Source organism: Wyeomyia smithii, chromosome 2 (genome assembly GCF_029784165.1).
Source record: "Wyeomyia smithii strain HCP4-BCI-WySm-NY-G18 chromosome 2, ASM2978416v1, whole genome shotgun sequence".
Lineage (NCBI taxonomy): Eukaryota > Metazoa > Arthropoda > Insecta > Diptera > Culicidae > Wyeomyia > Wyeomyia smithii.
In genome coordinates this window covers 114,362,515-114,379,946 of record NC_073695.1, presented here as the reverse complement: position 1 = coordinate 114,379,946, position 17,432 = coordinate 114,362,515, and the positions used below count along the sequence as shown (strand labels likewise).

Genomic DNA, 17,432 nt, shown 5'->3' with positions numbered 1-17,432 from the left:
CATTCTCATTGGCCTTCAATGAGCGAGCATTCCAATTTAATATTTTAATTGTTTTATTTAAAATCATTGCTAAATTTTAAATTAGAAACAATTTCAATAGTAAAATTTGTGCCTATTTGAATGGCTTCAAACATTGATTTTGCCTGCAACATGGCGTTCATAAGATCGAACATTGCCTGTTGCAAAAAAGAAAGTTTACCTGCCGTAATAGGTCCCAGGCAGTTGACATTAGAAAAAATATTTTCGGCAGCAATATTAGCTGGAGTAATAGGTGTACAATTATTTTCTAGCGTGTTTTGCTTACCCATATTAACGGTCATTTTCGAACTACCAACACTAGGCGGTATAATGTTCGAACTACCTGTAACCTGTGCATAAGTTAAACGGGTATGCAAAGGAGTAGGTAAACTATGCGTCACTGGTACGCTTGGAGAATTTTGTTTTGAAGTTGGTTTTAATTGAGAAATTGAATTTTGTTTACCTTGCCTTGCCTTAACAATTACTAAACGGACTGGGCATTGATAAAAATTTGACATATGGTTGCCGTTACAATTCGCACAGCGAAAATTTTTACTCTCTTTCACAGGACATGTGTCCTTTTTGTGAGAAGAGTCTCCACAATTAAGACATTTTTGGTCCATGTTACAGAATTTGGAACCATGGCCATAACGTTGGCAAGTACGGCATTGGGTGATATGCTTTTCACCTCCGCCATACTTCCTATAAATTTTCCACTTTACACGCACATTATACAAAGCATGTGCTTTTTCAAAAAAATTTAAGTTGTTAACCTCATTGCGGTTAAAATGAATTAAATAATTAACAAGGGAAATTCCAGTTCTCTGACTGTTTTCGCCTCGTGATTTTTGTTTCATTAGAATTACTTGGGTAGGGGCTATGCCAAGTAATTTTGTTAAAGTAAGTTTGATCTCATCAACGGTTTGATCGTTGGTGAGACCTTTCAAGACAACCTTGAACGGCTTGGCGTTCTTGGTGTCATATGTAAAAAATTTGTACATCTTGTCAGTTAAATACTGAGCAAGACGATCACGACCCTTTACTGAGTCGGCGAATAAGCGGCATTCACCTCTACGGCCAATTTGATAGGTAACTTTAACGTCAGAAACAAACGTTGAAAGTTCCTTTTTGAATATATTAAATTCAGAAGAAATAGTTACCACAATAGGTGGAACTTTCTCCTTTTTTAAAGATTTCATATTTTGTATAGTTTCATTATTGGTAACTTCCATTTCACCAGCTTCTTGCTCAGGCAAAATATCAAAAGGATTGTCACTACAGACACTCGAAGTGTCAGAAAGAGATGCCTCTCTTTTCCTCCCCGCAGCGATGCGAGGTTTCTTTTTCCGTCCAGCCATTACAGGTGATACGAAAAAAGTTTAAACAAATGTTAAATTCAAAAGTAGGTAGTCTTGAGAAAGACTGATGGGAAATAACTTTCAGGTAGTCTTTAAAAGACACACTGACAAAACACAAACTTTGAAGCTATAGGCAGTCAAAGACCAGTCCACAAGCAACCGAAAAAACGTCTGATCTGTAGGACAGTTCAAGACGCACTGATTGATAAACGTTATTTTTTCAAACATACCTACTATTCTTTCCAACCGCTATCCTTCGTAGGCTAGCAGTACGTGACTTTTCCTCCGTAAAACTGGCTCAAATAGTAATTTTTGAGGCAAAATTTGTGTAATGCGGTGAAATTCATTCCAAGGATCGGAAAAACTAAATGACTGTAAATCTTGTCGGATGTGGTCCTTTTTCATATACCATGGAACGGGGTGTGCTCCAGTAAACCTCTATGGCTATTGGTGAAATTTCTATCGTCTACTCCATGAAATAAATTCGATAATTCTATAAAGTACTATGAGGTAAATTGGGGTGAAATTGATCACCATTGAAATCCATCCATATTCAGCGAAGCGTTATATTGCACGTGGCAAACATGTAGAATTGCGTTACATGGGGGTGGGTGGGTATTGAAATTTGCCAAATTCCGCGTTATGTAATATTTGAATGGTTCCTTAAGGATACGTTAACATTGCGTAGTGCTATAAGAGCAATATCTTTTGATCAGTATTTTTTATCACGAATTTTCAAGTGATCAATTTCACCCCACTGATCAATTTCACCGTATTCCATGGTACCGCACAAAAAAAATCGCACAAATAAAATAACCGCATGAAGAAAGTCACACAAAAAAAAAAAACGCCGCATAAAAACAGGTTTAACTTTAATCTAAATTCACAGGATTGGAAAAAAGCTATAATGTTTCATTTTTCCTCCAGTTTTAGCTCTATAAAAAAATCTGTCTTGCCATATTATTTTCATAAAAAAACCTTTCTTATGGAGACCGTAAAACATTGACTAAACATTGACGGCTGTCTGTAGAGCAATGCCAAATGTTCGGTTGGCTGAACATTCTTTTTCAAATATGTATTAAAAAGTCAGCTTTTTTTTTAATAAACATGAACATGTTTTTTTTACAGTGAATATGTTTCAGAAGGACAAAATAACAATTCACAGTTTTGCATAAGATCTAAGCCATGAACATATATTTTTTACAGTGAATATGTTCTCAGAAGGACAAAATAACAATTCACAATTTTGCATAAGACCTAAGCCATCACATCAGTTTAACAAACCGTTTAACCTCTAAAATGTTTTTGATTATCAATACTTTTTTTTTTTCATTCTGTGCCGAACACGCATCAGTATCGGACGTGTGATCGGTGATCGCTCCGATAGAATATAAAACAAAAGACGTGTGAACAAGTGTTGGCATTGTTTGCCTGGTCGAGTGAAATAAATCCGGGTTCAAGGTCGCGCCTTTGTGCAACTGTTTCGCATCGTGACTACCAGCTGGTGCGTAAGCCGATTTGGCTGCTGGCTGAATTGTGCTACAGCAGTGGACGAGACACAAAAGAGGAAAAAGAAGAAGCCATCAGTTGACAGTGAGTTGCATCGCTTTGTGGAGTGATCTCACACCTGGCTCGCTGCTGGTGGCTGTTTGGTGCTGCTGTATTGGTGCTGCTGGCTGTAACGGCTGCAACTTCGAACGATCGGACAACCAACCTTACTGGAAGGGAGAAGTAAAAAGGTACGTGCTCTTGTCGGCGCTAGAGCGCTAGACTTAGTGGGATGGATGTAGATCCCTCGCCTCCCGCGCTACCATCCCCGAACCCCTCTGACCCTGACTCTTCTGTTACCCCCTCCCCTGTTCATTCTTCAGTCCCCCCTCGCCCCAGGCTTTACCTAGACGGAGCCCAGGGCAGCTATACTGTCTATTTTCGGCCAAAGGCGGGACCGAAATCGAAACAGTTGAACCTCTTGCAGATTTCTAAAGACCTGACGAAGGAGTACAAGGGCGTGACCGAAATTTCCAAGGTCCGGCCTAACAAGCTCCGTGTCGTGGTCAGTAACCTGAAAGAGGCCAACGATATAGCTTGCTCTGAGCTCTTCACACGCGAGTATCGCGTTTACATACCCGCACGAGACGTGGAGAACGACGGTGTCATAACCGATTCGAGTCTGTCCGTCGAGTGTATACTGGCAAGTGCCAAAGGGTGCTTTAAAAACAAAACCTGTCCCGATGTAAAGGTGCTCGACTGCAAGCAATTGCGGGCAGCATCGATCATCGGTGGCAAAACAGTATACACCCCGTCAGACTCGTTTCGAGTTACGTTCGCCGGGTCAGCGCTACCAAGCCACGTCTCGATCCACCGGGTTCGTCTCCCTGTGCGATTATATGTGCCTCGCGTCATGAACTGCCTGAATTGTAAGCAGTTAGGCCACACCGCCGCCTACTGCTGCAATAAGGCACGTTATGGCAAGTGTGGGGAGAATCATGCGGATGATTCCTGCAGTAAAAATGCTGAAAAATGCATACACTGTGGGGAGAGTCAGCATGAGCTCTTGACATGTGCGGTGTACATGCAGCGCAGGGATAAAATAAAGAGGTCTCTCAAAGAGCGTTCGAAGCGTTCTTACGCTGAGATGCTGAAGAAGACCGTTACCACTTCTCCCATTACATCAAACCCTTATGATCTGTTGTCCTCTGATGAAACCGATTCTGACGATTCCCCAGCGGGAACATCTTACGCCAATCCTGGGGAGTCTAGAAAGAGGAAAAATATTTCCTCTCCTAAACTTCCCAGAAAAGGTCCTAAGATTTCTCAAAGTGAAATGAAAGTTACAAGCAAACCAAACAGTGCTGCGGAAAAACCGAAGCAAACTCCTCCTGGGCTTGCAAATTTAAAGTCCCAGAAGGAGTTCCCAGCACTGCCAGGAACATCTAAAACTCCAGTTGTTCCTTTTGCACATCCAGTTGATGAAACAAACTCTGGATTAGTGAAATTTTCTGACATTGTGGACTGGATTCTTGAAACTTTCAATGTACCCGATCCAATTAAAATTTTTCTTACAGCATTCCTCCCAACAGTTAGATCATTTTTGAAGCAGTTGACTGCCCAATGGCCCCTCCTTGCAGCGATTGTATCCTTCGATGCCTAATTCAACTGCGTATATGAAGGATTCTATCTCTGTCTTACAGTGGAATTCTAGAAGTATTTTACCAAAAATTGATTCGTTTAAAGTTTTGATAAATAAAAACAAATGCGATGCATTTTCCCTTTGTGAAACTTGGCTTACTTCAAATATTGATCTCAACTTCCATGATGTTAATATTATTCGCCTTGATCGAGACACCCCATATGGAGGAGTACTTTTAGGGATTAAAAAGTGCTATTCTTTCTATCGTATTAACCTCCCCTCGATTCCAGGCATCGAAGTTGTCGCATGTCAAATGACAATACAAGGTAAAGAGCTTTGTATTGCCTCAATATATATTCCTCCCAGAGCAGGTTGGGCAACGGCTGCTCTTTGATTTAATAGAACTTCTTCCCTCGCCACGTTTGATTTTGGGAGACTTCAACTCTCATGGCGTGGTTTGGGGTTCCCCTTACAATGATAACCGCTCCTCTTTAATCTATAACCTTTGCGATGACTTTGCGAACGGCGAAATGACACGTATCCCGAAACCTCCAGCGCACCCAAGCGCTTTGGATCTATCCTTATGTTCGACGTCGCTACGGTTGGATTGCGCATGGAGGGTAATCCTCGATCCTCACGGTAGCGACCATTTGCCTATTCTTATTTCAATTAATAACGGGTCAACTCGCATGCGACCAGTTGACATTCCGTATGACCTCACACGGAATGTCGATTGGAAGTTATACGAGGAAATGATTTCAAAAGCGGTCGATTCGATTCAACATCATCCACCACTTGAAGAATACAACCTCCTCGCGGGCTTGATTCTCGACGCCGCGTTGCAAGCCCAAACGAAGAAATATCCCGGCGTAACGATTAAAGAACGGCCTCCCACTCCGTGGTGGGACCAAGAGTGCTCCGATGTCTACACGCAAAGATCCGACGCGTTTTTGGCCTACCAGAAGGGAGGTATACCTGGCGACTATTTACGGTATTCGGAGCTTGATACCAAGCTTAAAAGCTTGACTAAAGCAAAGAAACGCGGATATTGGCGAGGAGTCTTCAAGTAGGTGGATATTTGATTTTTCCAGGAAAGTATGTCCGGACTCTGTTCCTGAGCAAAATATTGTTCGTGATGCGTCTCCGGGCCACGACGCGATAGAATCACCTTTTACGATGGCAGAATTTTCAGTTGCCCTCCTGTCCTGTAACAATAACGCGCCTGGGTTAGATAGAATCAAATTCAACTTGTTGAAGAATCTACCCGGCAATGCCAAGAGGCGCTTGTTGAACTTGTTCAATAAGTTCCTGGAGCAAAATATTGTACCGCAGGATTGGAGGCAAGTGAAGGTGATCGCCATCCAAAAACCAGGGAAACCAGCTTCTGATCACAACTCTTATAGGCCGATTGCAATGCCATCCTGTATCCGAAAATTGATGGAAAAAATGATACTTCGTCGTTTAGACCATTGGGTCGAATCAAATGGCCTACTATCGGATACTCAATTTGGCTTCCGCCGTGCCAAAGGGACGAATGATTGTCTTGCGCTGCTTTCAACAGATATTCAGCTGGCGTATGCTCGCAAAGAACAAATGGCGTCTGCGTTCTTGGACATTAAGGGGGCTTTTGATTCCGTTTCTATTGACATTCTTTCGGGCAAACTTCACCGACAAGGATTTTCTCCAATTTTAAACAATTTTTTGCACAATTTGTTGTCCGAAAAGCACATGCGTTTTACGCACGGCGATTTGGCAACTTTTCGCATTAGCTACATGGGTCTTCCCCAGGGTTCATGTTTAAGCCCCCTCCTTTACAACTTTTATGTAAATGACATCGACGAATGTCTGGCAAATTCATGCACGATAAGACAACTTGCAGACGACAGTGTAATCTCTGTTACAGGAGCCAAAGCTGCCGATTTGCAAGGACCATTGCAAGATACCTTGGACAATTTGTCTGCTTGGGCTTTACAGCTAGGTATCGAATTCTCTCCGGAGAAGACTGAGATAGTAGTTTTTTCTAGGAAGCATGAACCTGCTCAGCTTCAAACACAATTAATGGGTAAAACGATTTCTCAGGTTTTGGTACACAAATATCTTGGTATCTGGTTCGACTCTTAAGGCACCTGGGGTTGTCACGTGAGGTATCTGATGAAAAAATGTCAACAAAGAGTGAATTTTCTTCGTACAATAACCGGACAATGGTGGGGAGCCCATCCAGGAGACCTTATAAGGCTTTACCAAACAACGATATTGTCTGTTATTGAATACGGGTGTTTCTGCTTCCGCTCCGCAGCAAACACACATCTGATCAAACTGGAGCGAATACAATATCGTTGTTTGCGTATCGCCTTAGGTTGCATGCAGTCGACCCATACGATGAGTTTGGAGGTCTTAGCTGGAGTACTACCATTGAAAAACCGCTTCTGGAGCCTGTCTTCTCGTATTCTTATCAAATGTGAGGTCTTGAACCGTCCTGTGATTGAAAATTTTGAAAGGTTAATCGAACTTAATTCTCAAACCCGTTTTTTGACATTGTATTTCCATCACATGTCCCAAAATATTAACCCTTCTTCGAATATTCCAAATCGTGTCGACTTATCAAATACTTCTGATTCTACTGTGTTTTTCGATACATCCATGATAGAAGAAACTCGTGGAATCCCGGATAATTTACGCGTGCAGCAGATCCCCAAAATTTTTTCCAATAAATATCGAAACATCAACTGCAACAATATGTTCTACACTGACGGATCACTTCTTGATGGGTCCACTGGCTTCGGTATTTTCAAAAACAATTTAACCGTCTCCCATAAGCTCGATAATCCTGCTTCTGTTTACGTCGCAGAATTGGCTGCAATTAGGTACACACTAGGGATTATCGAAAAAATGCCCACGGACCATTATTTCATCTTTACGGACAGTCTCAGTTCCATTGAGGCTCTCTGATCGATGAAAGATGTTAAGCACTCTCCGTATTTCCTGGGGAAAATACGGGAACATCTGAGTGCTTTATCCGAAAAATCTACTCAGATTATCTTAGCGTGGGTCCCTTCTCACTGCTCGATACCGGGCAATGAGAAAGGGGACTCTTTGGCTAAGGTGGGCGCAACAAACGGTGATATTTATGAAAGACCAATTGCTTTTAATGAATTTTTCGCACTTGTACGTCAGCATACGATCATCAGTTGGCAAAATGCTTGGACCAGAGGGGAATTGGGAAGGTGGTTACATTCCATAATCCCCAAAGTATCGACGAACCCGTGGTTCAAGGGGTTGGATGTAGGTCGGGATTTGATTTGCGTGATGTCCCGGCTTATGTCCAATCACTATAGATTTGACGCGCATCTCCGTCGTGTTGGGCTCGGGGAAAGTGGTATCTGTGCCTGTGGTGAGGGTTATCACGACATAGAGCATGTGGTTTGGTCATGCCCTGTACACCGTGACGCCAGGTCTAAATTAATAGCTTCCCTGCAGGCCGGAAGTAGGCAGCCGGCTGTTCCTGTTCGTGATGTCTTGGCGAGCCGTGACCTATCCTACATGTCCCTTATATACGTTTTCCTGAAATCCATCCACGCCCCAGTTTAATCCTATTCCCTTCCGCCTACATCCAACCAAACGACAAGAACACGTTAAGACCCCGGATCCGGAAACAGCAACTAGACCCGCACGATACTCTCAGGTCCCGAGGGAGACAACCCAATATGCCAGTCCGTAATATTTTGGCCCAGCAGCGGAACATATTCAATATGCTGCTTACCTATGGCGGTGGAAAACCATCAAACAACAAATCAGTGCTTTTAATGCAAAACATTCTAGCTTTAAGTTAGATTTAGTTTCAGCTCGTAGTCGGCAGCGAGGATAAAAAATTTGCTTTTAGTTATTAAGATACTTTAGAAAGTAAGCTACCAGATATAATTGGCGCCGTTAAACATTAAATTGTATTTGTGCCGTGTCAAATAAATTATAGATGAGGAAAAAAAATACTTTTTTTACACAAGCCATTTTTAAAAATTAGTCGTGATTCAAAATAAACTTCCAAAAGCAAAAAAAAAAAGTGCATCTTCAGCTTATAGCAACATCTGTGCAAAGTTTCAGTCAAATTAGGCATGGCTGAATGGAATCGTTGCCCTATGTTGTTTGGAATCAATTATTCGGAATTCAACGCGTGGTGTTATTAGTTTTTATTGTATGATTCGCAGCATACAAATTATACTATTGTTCGATTATATGCCGTTTAACTCAAAACTTTCAGTTCTTTTTGCGGCGATGATTTCCATTTCCTCTACAAATTCCATTCTCAGTTAGCAATAAATCAGAAGCGTTCACGTTCAGTGTTGGTGATCGGTTGGCTGAATGAAAAATAATGACTGTACAAAAACTAATTCACTAGCACTCAACAAACTACGAACAACAAATTCGAAACCAATATCGACGGCAAAAGTTGAAAAGTTACCACCCAAACCCGAGTCCCTTGTCGTAACTTACTTGATGTAGGGCTGATGAAGCGCCACTAGACTGGCGTGTATTCCTACGCTGACCGCTGCCAGATGAAAGTAGTCGAACAGTACCGGCAGATGGTAGTGCAATCCTCTGCCAGGATGAAAGTTGAGCTGCAAGGTTCGTGCGGATGCCAGACTCAGCCCGTTGCCGTTTATCTGTTCCCCGAACCAAAGCTCCAGGGTTAGCGAAAATTCTGCTCGTTCGATGGATTCTTTCAGATGTCGACTATCCACTGGAATTGAAAACGAATGAGGGAAAACATTGGATGATTTTTTTCAGGTATACAATATTCATAATATAGATGACATGGGAATAGACATTCTTTGTAAGGTTCCAAAAGTGATTATTTATTTAAATTATCAAAGTGATTGGTAACATATGTTTAACAACAATAAAATTTCAATACCAAATATGAAAAACTAACTTTTTTTTGTTGCGTTTAGGATTGCTAACATTTACACTTCATATTATTTCCGCGTATTTTAAATTTAATGTGACTACAGTGAATCAAACGCTATATTACACTATGTTTCTCATTTCACAGAGCATTATTAGCGACGGATGTTCGTTTGTTTGTGCTTCAGTGTTATCGAAAGGAACCGAGGTTTTCCATTTGATGTATAAGGTGAAAGTTCGCAACTGTTGCAGGAAGATTGAAGAATGAATAACTTTTTAAAACTGTTTTAGGAAGAGTTTCCGTTCTAGTACTACCTTTCACAAAAAGAGTGAAAGAGAGGGGGAGAGAGCCCGAAAGAAAGAGAGTAAAAGACCGACAACGTTGTTTTATTTATTCATGTTCGGATCTGGTAAAGAGCGATTTCAATTGCATGAAGAAATAACCGCAAATTTGCTGCTTCAGACGAGACAAAAGGGCAAAGGTTAAAAATTTTCTACCATCCAGGATCCTTCCATCCCACTGCATGTGTGTTTGTATACGTAGAACGATTTAGCTTGACTGGTGAAGTTTTCACTGTACTGTTTTGCTACTGCTCAAACGTTGTTGATGTTGTGGTTGCTAGATAGGGGAGGATTGTACAAAACGCACCAGTTAAGCATTTGCGCGAATTACCGCGCTTCAAATCATTCCAAAGCGACATTGAACGAGTAGGAAGATTGTAGGATCTATTTATTGCATGTTCATGACGAAGTTTAATTTAAAATACTCGATTTCATTGTCTTTTTTTGGTAAAAATTACCACTGCCGCCAAACAAGCCCGTGACCAAAACGCACCACAACAAAGGTCAGTATGCTCCAAAGCAGTAGGCTAATATGCCACTAGCAGATATCAGCACGCGAAGCCAGAAGCACTTGAAGTCTCGAAAGTAAAATCATAAATAATGGAACATGCTCTCAGTTGTCAAGCAATCTCCTGCGAGCTCTTCATAGTGCATTCTGCCCCAATTTTAGTTTTGTTTGTTTTTAGGTAAAAGTTGATGAAAGTTAGTGAAATAATTTGAAATACTCATAGTATTATAAACTCCAAAAGTGTAAAGGCTAGGGGAACCATAGTTTTTTGTATTATTTACTAGTCAGTTAATCATAAAAGCTTAAATAAAATTCATGAATAGTTACATGTTGGACAGAGCCACAGCCAATTGCACAGTTTTTCGAGTATTTTAGTCATTATGGCACACTTTTTCATTAAGAACTGTAGAGAAGCTGGGGTTTTATGAGAAAAGCGATGAATTTCGTCATAAAAAGCCACATGTGTAAGTATTTTGGGGAATTAATAGCGTAGGCCATCTTACCCAACTGGTGCGTCTTGTACGGTTCTCCCCTACCTACTCGAAATTTAATTTCTAACCACAAGAAGCATACACAATACATACTAGGTACAATGTTTAACAGTGGTGCAAACTGAACACTAAGCATTCGTTGGTTCTAATGAAGCGAACCAGTTAGTATAACGCTTCGATTGTTATTTGTTCTTGAAGCTACTTCCAGAGGTGTTTAGCTTCTGACAAAAATTTCCCATACACCAACAGTATGAATATTTACTTGTCAACGTAAAACTGTGCGAATTAAAGAATCTGTTTGACTAATGAGCGGATGAAAATTACTGTGCCTGTTCGTGAGAAATTGATGTCGGGAAAAGATCCTTATTAGCGGCATGTCTTTGGTCGATTAGTCAGATAGCTTTTGATTTGTTTCGATCCCAGTCATGTTTTTATTAATTAAAATAACATTGATTGCTCTGAAAGTACTCAAAAACAATACACAGTTTATTCGCCCAGTAACTGATTTTCTACGCATATTTGCGCAACCATTGTTAGACAAAACACCACAGCTTAACCGTGAAAATTCGGATTTCCGGACAGTAACGAAACTTATCACTTTTGTTTGACTCTAATTTTAGAATACATAATTTGCTAAATCATTCGACGTTAATATTATCGATATTGGATTTGTTAATAAACAGGAACTCGCCCTGGTAACGTAAGAGTGCTTTTTTGTCCATCAGAAGACATCAGAAGTCCGGTTGCAACATGAACTTTATTAGATAGGTAAATTTTGACATATTTTTGCCTTCATCAGAACTCTTTTACGGTGTGGGTTAAGAAGAACGAGGCACGATATAGAAGAGCAAAAAGGTTTGAACGGAAAGAAAAAAGTATACACACAAGCACCGATAATGATATTAGTATGTATTAGTGTAGCAATAGTGATATTGCTAACAATAAAAGCACAGAGAACAGACATCCAAGCTAAAGTAACCTTATTGTGTAAACTTTTGTAACTATCATTTTAAAAACACCCTTCGTTTTGTTAGTTCAGGTCAATCGTGGGTTGGCGGCGCTACTTGCTCACATCTGTCAAAATTGAGACGAAAACATTGTTTTATTTTGTTCTTTTTTCGTCGCGTTTTTATTGCAATGGGTTGGAAGTGCGAAATTGCTTTCTGTCCCAATTACCGAGGTAACGGACCAGGTGCAGCACGCAATGTGTCCTTTTTTAGTTTTCCGAAAAGCAATGCATTGTAAGTATCGATTTCCTGTTGCTTTCTTTTACCCAGTAGAAGTTTTGGCGGAAACAATCTTATTACATATATAGATGCTCTGAGTGGGTTAGAGCATGCCAGTCAGTTCATGCCACGGAAACATTTCAAATTCATGGTCCAGAGGGATTCGCGAAGAAAAAAGTGTGTTCGGAGCATTTTGCAACAACATCTTTTCGTGATGCAAACAAAAAACATAGAGGGTATTGAACAACAAATATAGAGGTCAAAATTCAGTACAATTTTACTAATTTGCTGAACAGGTTGCATCCAGATGCTATTCCCGACAGATTGGAAACTGTGAGTTCGTATGTTGAATCCGATATTCAGTTCATCGAGGAGGATAAGGAATTCTTTGAATGGAGGAAAACCCAAATCAATGCCAAAGTTTCTCCGACCGTTTTACCGAAAGCTTCACTGGGAGAAGCATCAGAAGCTGTTTCCGATAGTTCAGCAAATTCAAATTTTGATTTTGAGTTCGATATTCAGTTCATTGAGGATGATGTGGATTTCTTGGAATGGAGGAACACCCAAATTCCCTTGTATAATACTCCGGAAAGTCAATTGAACAGCCCGAGGTCTCCTCCCAAATTCCCCTGTATAATACTCAGGAAAGTCAGTTGAACAGCCCGAGGTCTCCAAACGGCCCACGAATCAGTTCTCCGAACGGCCAACGAATCAGCTCAACAATTAGCAAACTAAATTCTGGGTTTACCAAGTCAGTGACTCCAGCAGAAGGGCTTTTTGAAGTAAATGGACCAACGAGTGAAGAGAAATCAATTGGTGTTAAAGATTCAAGTTCCAAAGTATCGTTTGAATTAAATAATGATGCACGCGAAGCACGCATTCTTGAGTTGGAACAATCATTGAAAGTGGAACAAATTTCCAAAAAACAGCTATTGCTAAAATTAAATGATTCGCGTCGCCAATTGTTTATTCACAAGCAAACCAGTAAACGTCGATTAGAAAGCTCACTGAAGTTCAAACGTCTTGCGTTTCAGTTGCGACGCGAGGCTCAAACACAACGAAAACTAAAAACTACAAACGAGCGGCTTGGAGAGCAAGTCAAAACTGAATCCTGTGATCTTGGATTCGTTGATTAACGTTAACCGCAAGCCTCATGCCCGAAGATACCATTCAGAGACTAAACGATTCGCTGCGGGAGCTTATTTGAGTTGTCCCCGCACCTACCGATATCTTCAGCGTTCTAGAAAAATTCACTTGCCCCACAAAAACACCGTGCATCAATATAACAAAAATATTCCCATTAAACCAGGAATAAACCTGCAAATTCTATACAGGATGAAGAAAAAGGCTAAAAGAAACAAAGATAAAAAGTGCCTTATCACAACTTTATGCTGCGATGGCATGTCCATAAAACCCGAACTTACATATTGCGCCAAAGCTGATATGTTTCACGGCTTTCCAAATGACGGAGTTTCTCGGCGTATTGAAAAAATTAATCCTGCACAATTAGCCACGGAGGCTATAGTTATCATGGTATCTGGTCTTTACAAAAACTTCAAGCAGGTATTTCTACATAAAATATTTTACGAATATTAATTGATATCTTACATTTATAATACAGCCCATCGCGTACTTTCTTGCACATAACAATTTGTATAGCAGCTTACAATTCAAATTGATTAAACAATGCATACGCGCAGTTAGAAATAGCGGCTATATTCCATTGGTTCTAACCTGAGATCAATGTAGCACTAACTTGAAAATGGCTCGCGAAGTTGGAGCGACAGCAGCGTTGCCACTGATCGACATTGATGGAAAAACGATTGCTTTGTTCTACGACCCACCCCATTTGATCAAAAGTACCAGAAACGCACTGTTCAAAACAACGCCGTGTTTAATAGGATGGTGGCATCGTTCATTCATATTAAAACACTCTTTGATATCGATTCATCATCGGGCTTGAGACTAGCCCCGAAACTTAAGAATAAGAACATCGAACTTCCACCGTTTGCATCTATGAATGTTGCGTTGGCCACACGAACATTAAGTGGGTCCTGTGCTACAGCTATCCGTTACTATGTTCAAACTAATGAGCTACCAGAAAACGCATTGCAAACCGCAATTTTCATAGAGATACACGATAAACTGTTCGATATTTTCAACTCTAAGGATAATTACGGTGATTCTGTTGGAAAGGTAAGATACCCGTTACTCGTATCGTTTCAATGAAAAAATATATTTCCACGAATTTCAGCCGTTTATAGCACCAATAACTGAAAACTCGTGTCATATGGAATTTTTGCATCAGATGCGCATTACTCTTGAAACCATGTTCTACACCGTTAATAGCTGCACTGACATAGTTGAGATAGTTACAAAACAACAAAATTACTTGGCTCAATTTGTGATTATATTTCATTATTTTAGGCTTAACGTGAATCAAAACAATTGCGATCCGTTCAAAAATTCCCCTAATTATATAAAAGGATTCATCAGTGATATCAATGCCCTTATGTGGTTATGGGAAGTAGTGAGAACAAAATTTAAATGCAAACATTTAGCTACAAATCCTATGTGCCAAGATTGTGTAGAGAACTTTTTCTCTGAGATTCGTAGAAGGTGTGGCTTTAACGACGCCCCCAACGCCTTTCAATTCGCAAGTGCTTTCAAATATGCTATGCTAACTGCTGCTGATGAAGCGTTCTACGTTGGCACTAATTGTCAAAGTGATAGCTTATTGCCTCTTTTGAGCGAAGTAGATTTGGAAGACGTTTTGATTTCAGAATCTCAAAAATCGTTCTCATATGATGATAAACCACTCGATTTGACAACACCATTTATTGCTAAAAAGTTTCTATTCGAGAATAGAACAGGTGTAAAAGAACGATTTAAAAAATACCTTGATTATGACAATTTTGAGTTTGCTGTTTGCAAAACCCGTTTTGATCGACTTGTAGACTTTTTGTTCAATACATTTGTTCAAGCTTTTCTCAGGGATTCGCGATATATAATCAAAATTGCAGCTGATAAAAAAAGAAGAAAACGAAACCGAAAAGCGTTCCGCATAAACCTTGTGACAGGTTCTCACTGAGGTACGAAACTGAGGTTTAAATACCCTTTGTTTTTTCTCTATTATTGATTGTTCAAATAAAGGGTAATAAAAACATTAAATTTATTATTTTTTTTAAATATCTTTTTACAAAGAATGGTTTTGTTAAAATGTATCCCGGTAACGATAGAATTCGGACTGCCTACAACCCATCATCACTTGTGTACATTCCGATATATGCGTTGGATGCGTAGATTGTGAAAATATCCAGTCAACATATGTTCTCCAAAAAAAGGCCCATCAAACTAGAGATTTATCCTTCAGTTTTTTTTGCTAGCAACACACTGCACTCCTCGCCTTATAGTCGAGTATATGACGAATAGTCTTTGCTTATTTAGATCTAGATCAAGTTTCTCGTAGATCCAGACGGTCCTAGGTTCTTGCGAAAACGTAATTCCAGTGCAAAACGCATTGTTAAGATCCGCTGCAGCAGTAATAACTGCTCTCATCCTCAGCAAGAAAAACAACTAAAGGACGCCCTCAAGGTGGATTTTTATTTCTTTCACTGTGGTCATTAGTCGTAAATGATCTATGTGCTCGAAGGGGTACCCGGGTACCTTTTCAGGTTTCACAAGACGAAATTTCATAGTTCACTGCAATCAATAGTGATAAAATCAGTGACATATTAAAGCTCAATAAAAGGCAACTTCTGATAACATTAGTTTTTATATAAAAACAAGGGCAGGTAAATGGAGGGGACTTGAATTTTTTACCTCTTACATGCTCGAGGAGGTACCCGGGTACCCGCAAATTGAAATTCACGTAACTTTGATAATTTTCATCCGTTATCGCTGGTTTTAGCACCACAAGATGCAGTAACTTTTCTACTTTGGAATCAGTGTCAACGGTTTTCCGGAAGAATTGTCTCATTGCCGAAAACCGATTTTTCAGGGATTTGTTTCGAAACGGAGGAATTTCATGAATGTTCAAAAATAATCTTATAGTTACTTATAGTTCATCAAATGGTTTGAATCTTATCGTCAGCTCAGCGTGTACATCTCTTAAAGTTATTCTGCTCCATTTACGGCTACTTCAGGTATACCGGGTATACCTGGTGTGAATGGAATCGGAGAGCACTAAATTCAATGAAATGTTCGGTGACTTCCTTTTGCCGTAAAAAGGATACAATTAAGTTATAATACAAAGTTGCATTTATTGTCTAAATAGCATATACTGCTCGCTTGTTCGCTCAGTTCTAAACTATTGCTCTGTAGTGTGGAACCCACTGTACTTGAATGCAGCTGAAAGAATCGAGAATATTCAAAGCAAATTTCTTCGTTACGCCCCTGGCATGATCCAATAAGACTACCAAACAACTAAAACCGATGTCAACTTATCCGTCTTGACCCTATACATGCTCGAAGGAATACAGCTCGGGCATTAGTAGTATCCGATCTCTTGACAGGACGTTGGGATGCTTCATCTCTACTAGCGCGCATCAACATCCAAGAGGCAGTTCATTTAAAATATTGGGTGGTTCGACCATTTCTTAAGCTCTTCCAGAAGCCGGAAGTCGCCATTTTGATAATTAAAATGGTCTCTAGGGTCGTTTTCAGGCCTCTGAACATTATCCCGATTCTGAATGTACTCATATGAGGTGGTATTTGGTCCGTTTCGGCTGTATCACAAGAACTATAAGTCAGTTTTAAATTTCAAAATGGAGTCTGGAGTTGATTTCTGGTCTCTGGACATCATCCCGATTCCAGAAGTACTCATATTGAGTGGTATTCCGTCAGTTTTGATTCAGTCATTTTCAGGTCTTTGACTACTCCTATGAGATAGTATTAGGTCAATTATAGCCATCAGTGACTTCAGGTTTGTCTGGTGTCATTTTGAGGTCTCTGAGCAGCATCCCGATTCTGAACGTATCCATATTAGGTGGTATTTCGTCGATTTGGTTGTTTCCCGGAAACCGGAAGACATCATCTCAAATTTCAAAATGGCGTCTATAATTGATTTCCATTTTCTAGGCTTCATCCCGACTCCGAAAACACCTATATTCGATCCATATACCGGAACTCACCGTTTTGAAATCCAAAATGGGGTTAGGGGTAGTTTTCCGGCGTCTAGATGTCATCCCAGTTCTGAAAATACCCGTATTTGATGGTATGTGACGTTATATTATTTTGTTGTTTTTATGGCCATAAAAGCCTGTGGTTGCATCTGTTCCGGGAGAACCATTTTGGGTGCATATCTCCATAATACCAAATCCATAAAAATGGCCTGCTGAAGTTATTTTATGAACTTTGAACCAATAATTGTTCTGTTCCTAACGACTCATCGAAAGGATACGGGTGTGATTGTTCCATCGGAGACCCATCTCTGCAATATTTAGTACAATTGAAGCACTT

General features: G+C 40.1%; 1 protein-coding gene across 7 annotated transcripts in view; it reads right to left on the bottom strand.

Annotated features, from left to right (window-relative positions):
* Positions 1–17,432, bottom strand: part of LOC129722155 (protein FAM135B) — a 120,942-nt gene that overhangs the window by 35,816 nt on the left and 67,694 nt on the right. For 6 of the 7 annotated variants that reach the window (XM_055675414.1, XM_055675413.1, XM_055675418.1 and 3 more), the window contains exon 4: positions 8,995–9,241. In XM_055675414.1, coding sequence (XP_055531389.1) covers positions 8,995–9,241 — 247 coding nt within the window. Of the gene's footprint in view, positions 1–8,994; positions 9,242–13,580; positions 13,698–17,432 lie in introns of those variants that run through there. The other variant, XM_055675419.1, reaches the window with a different exon arrangement.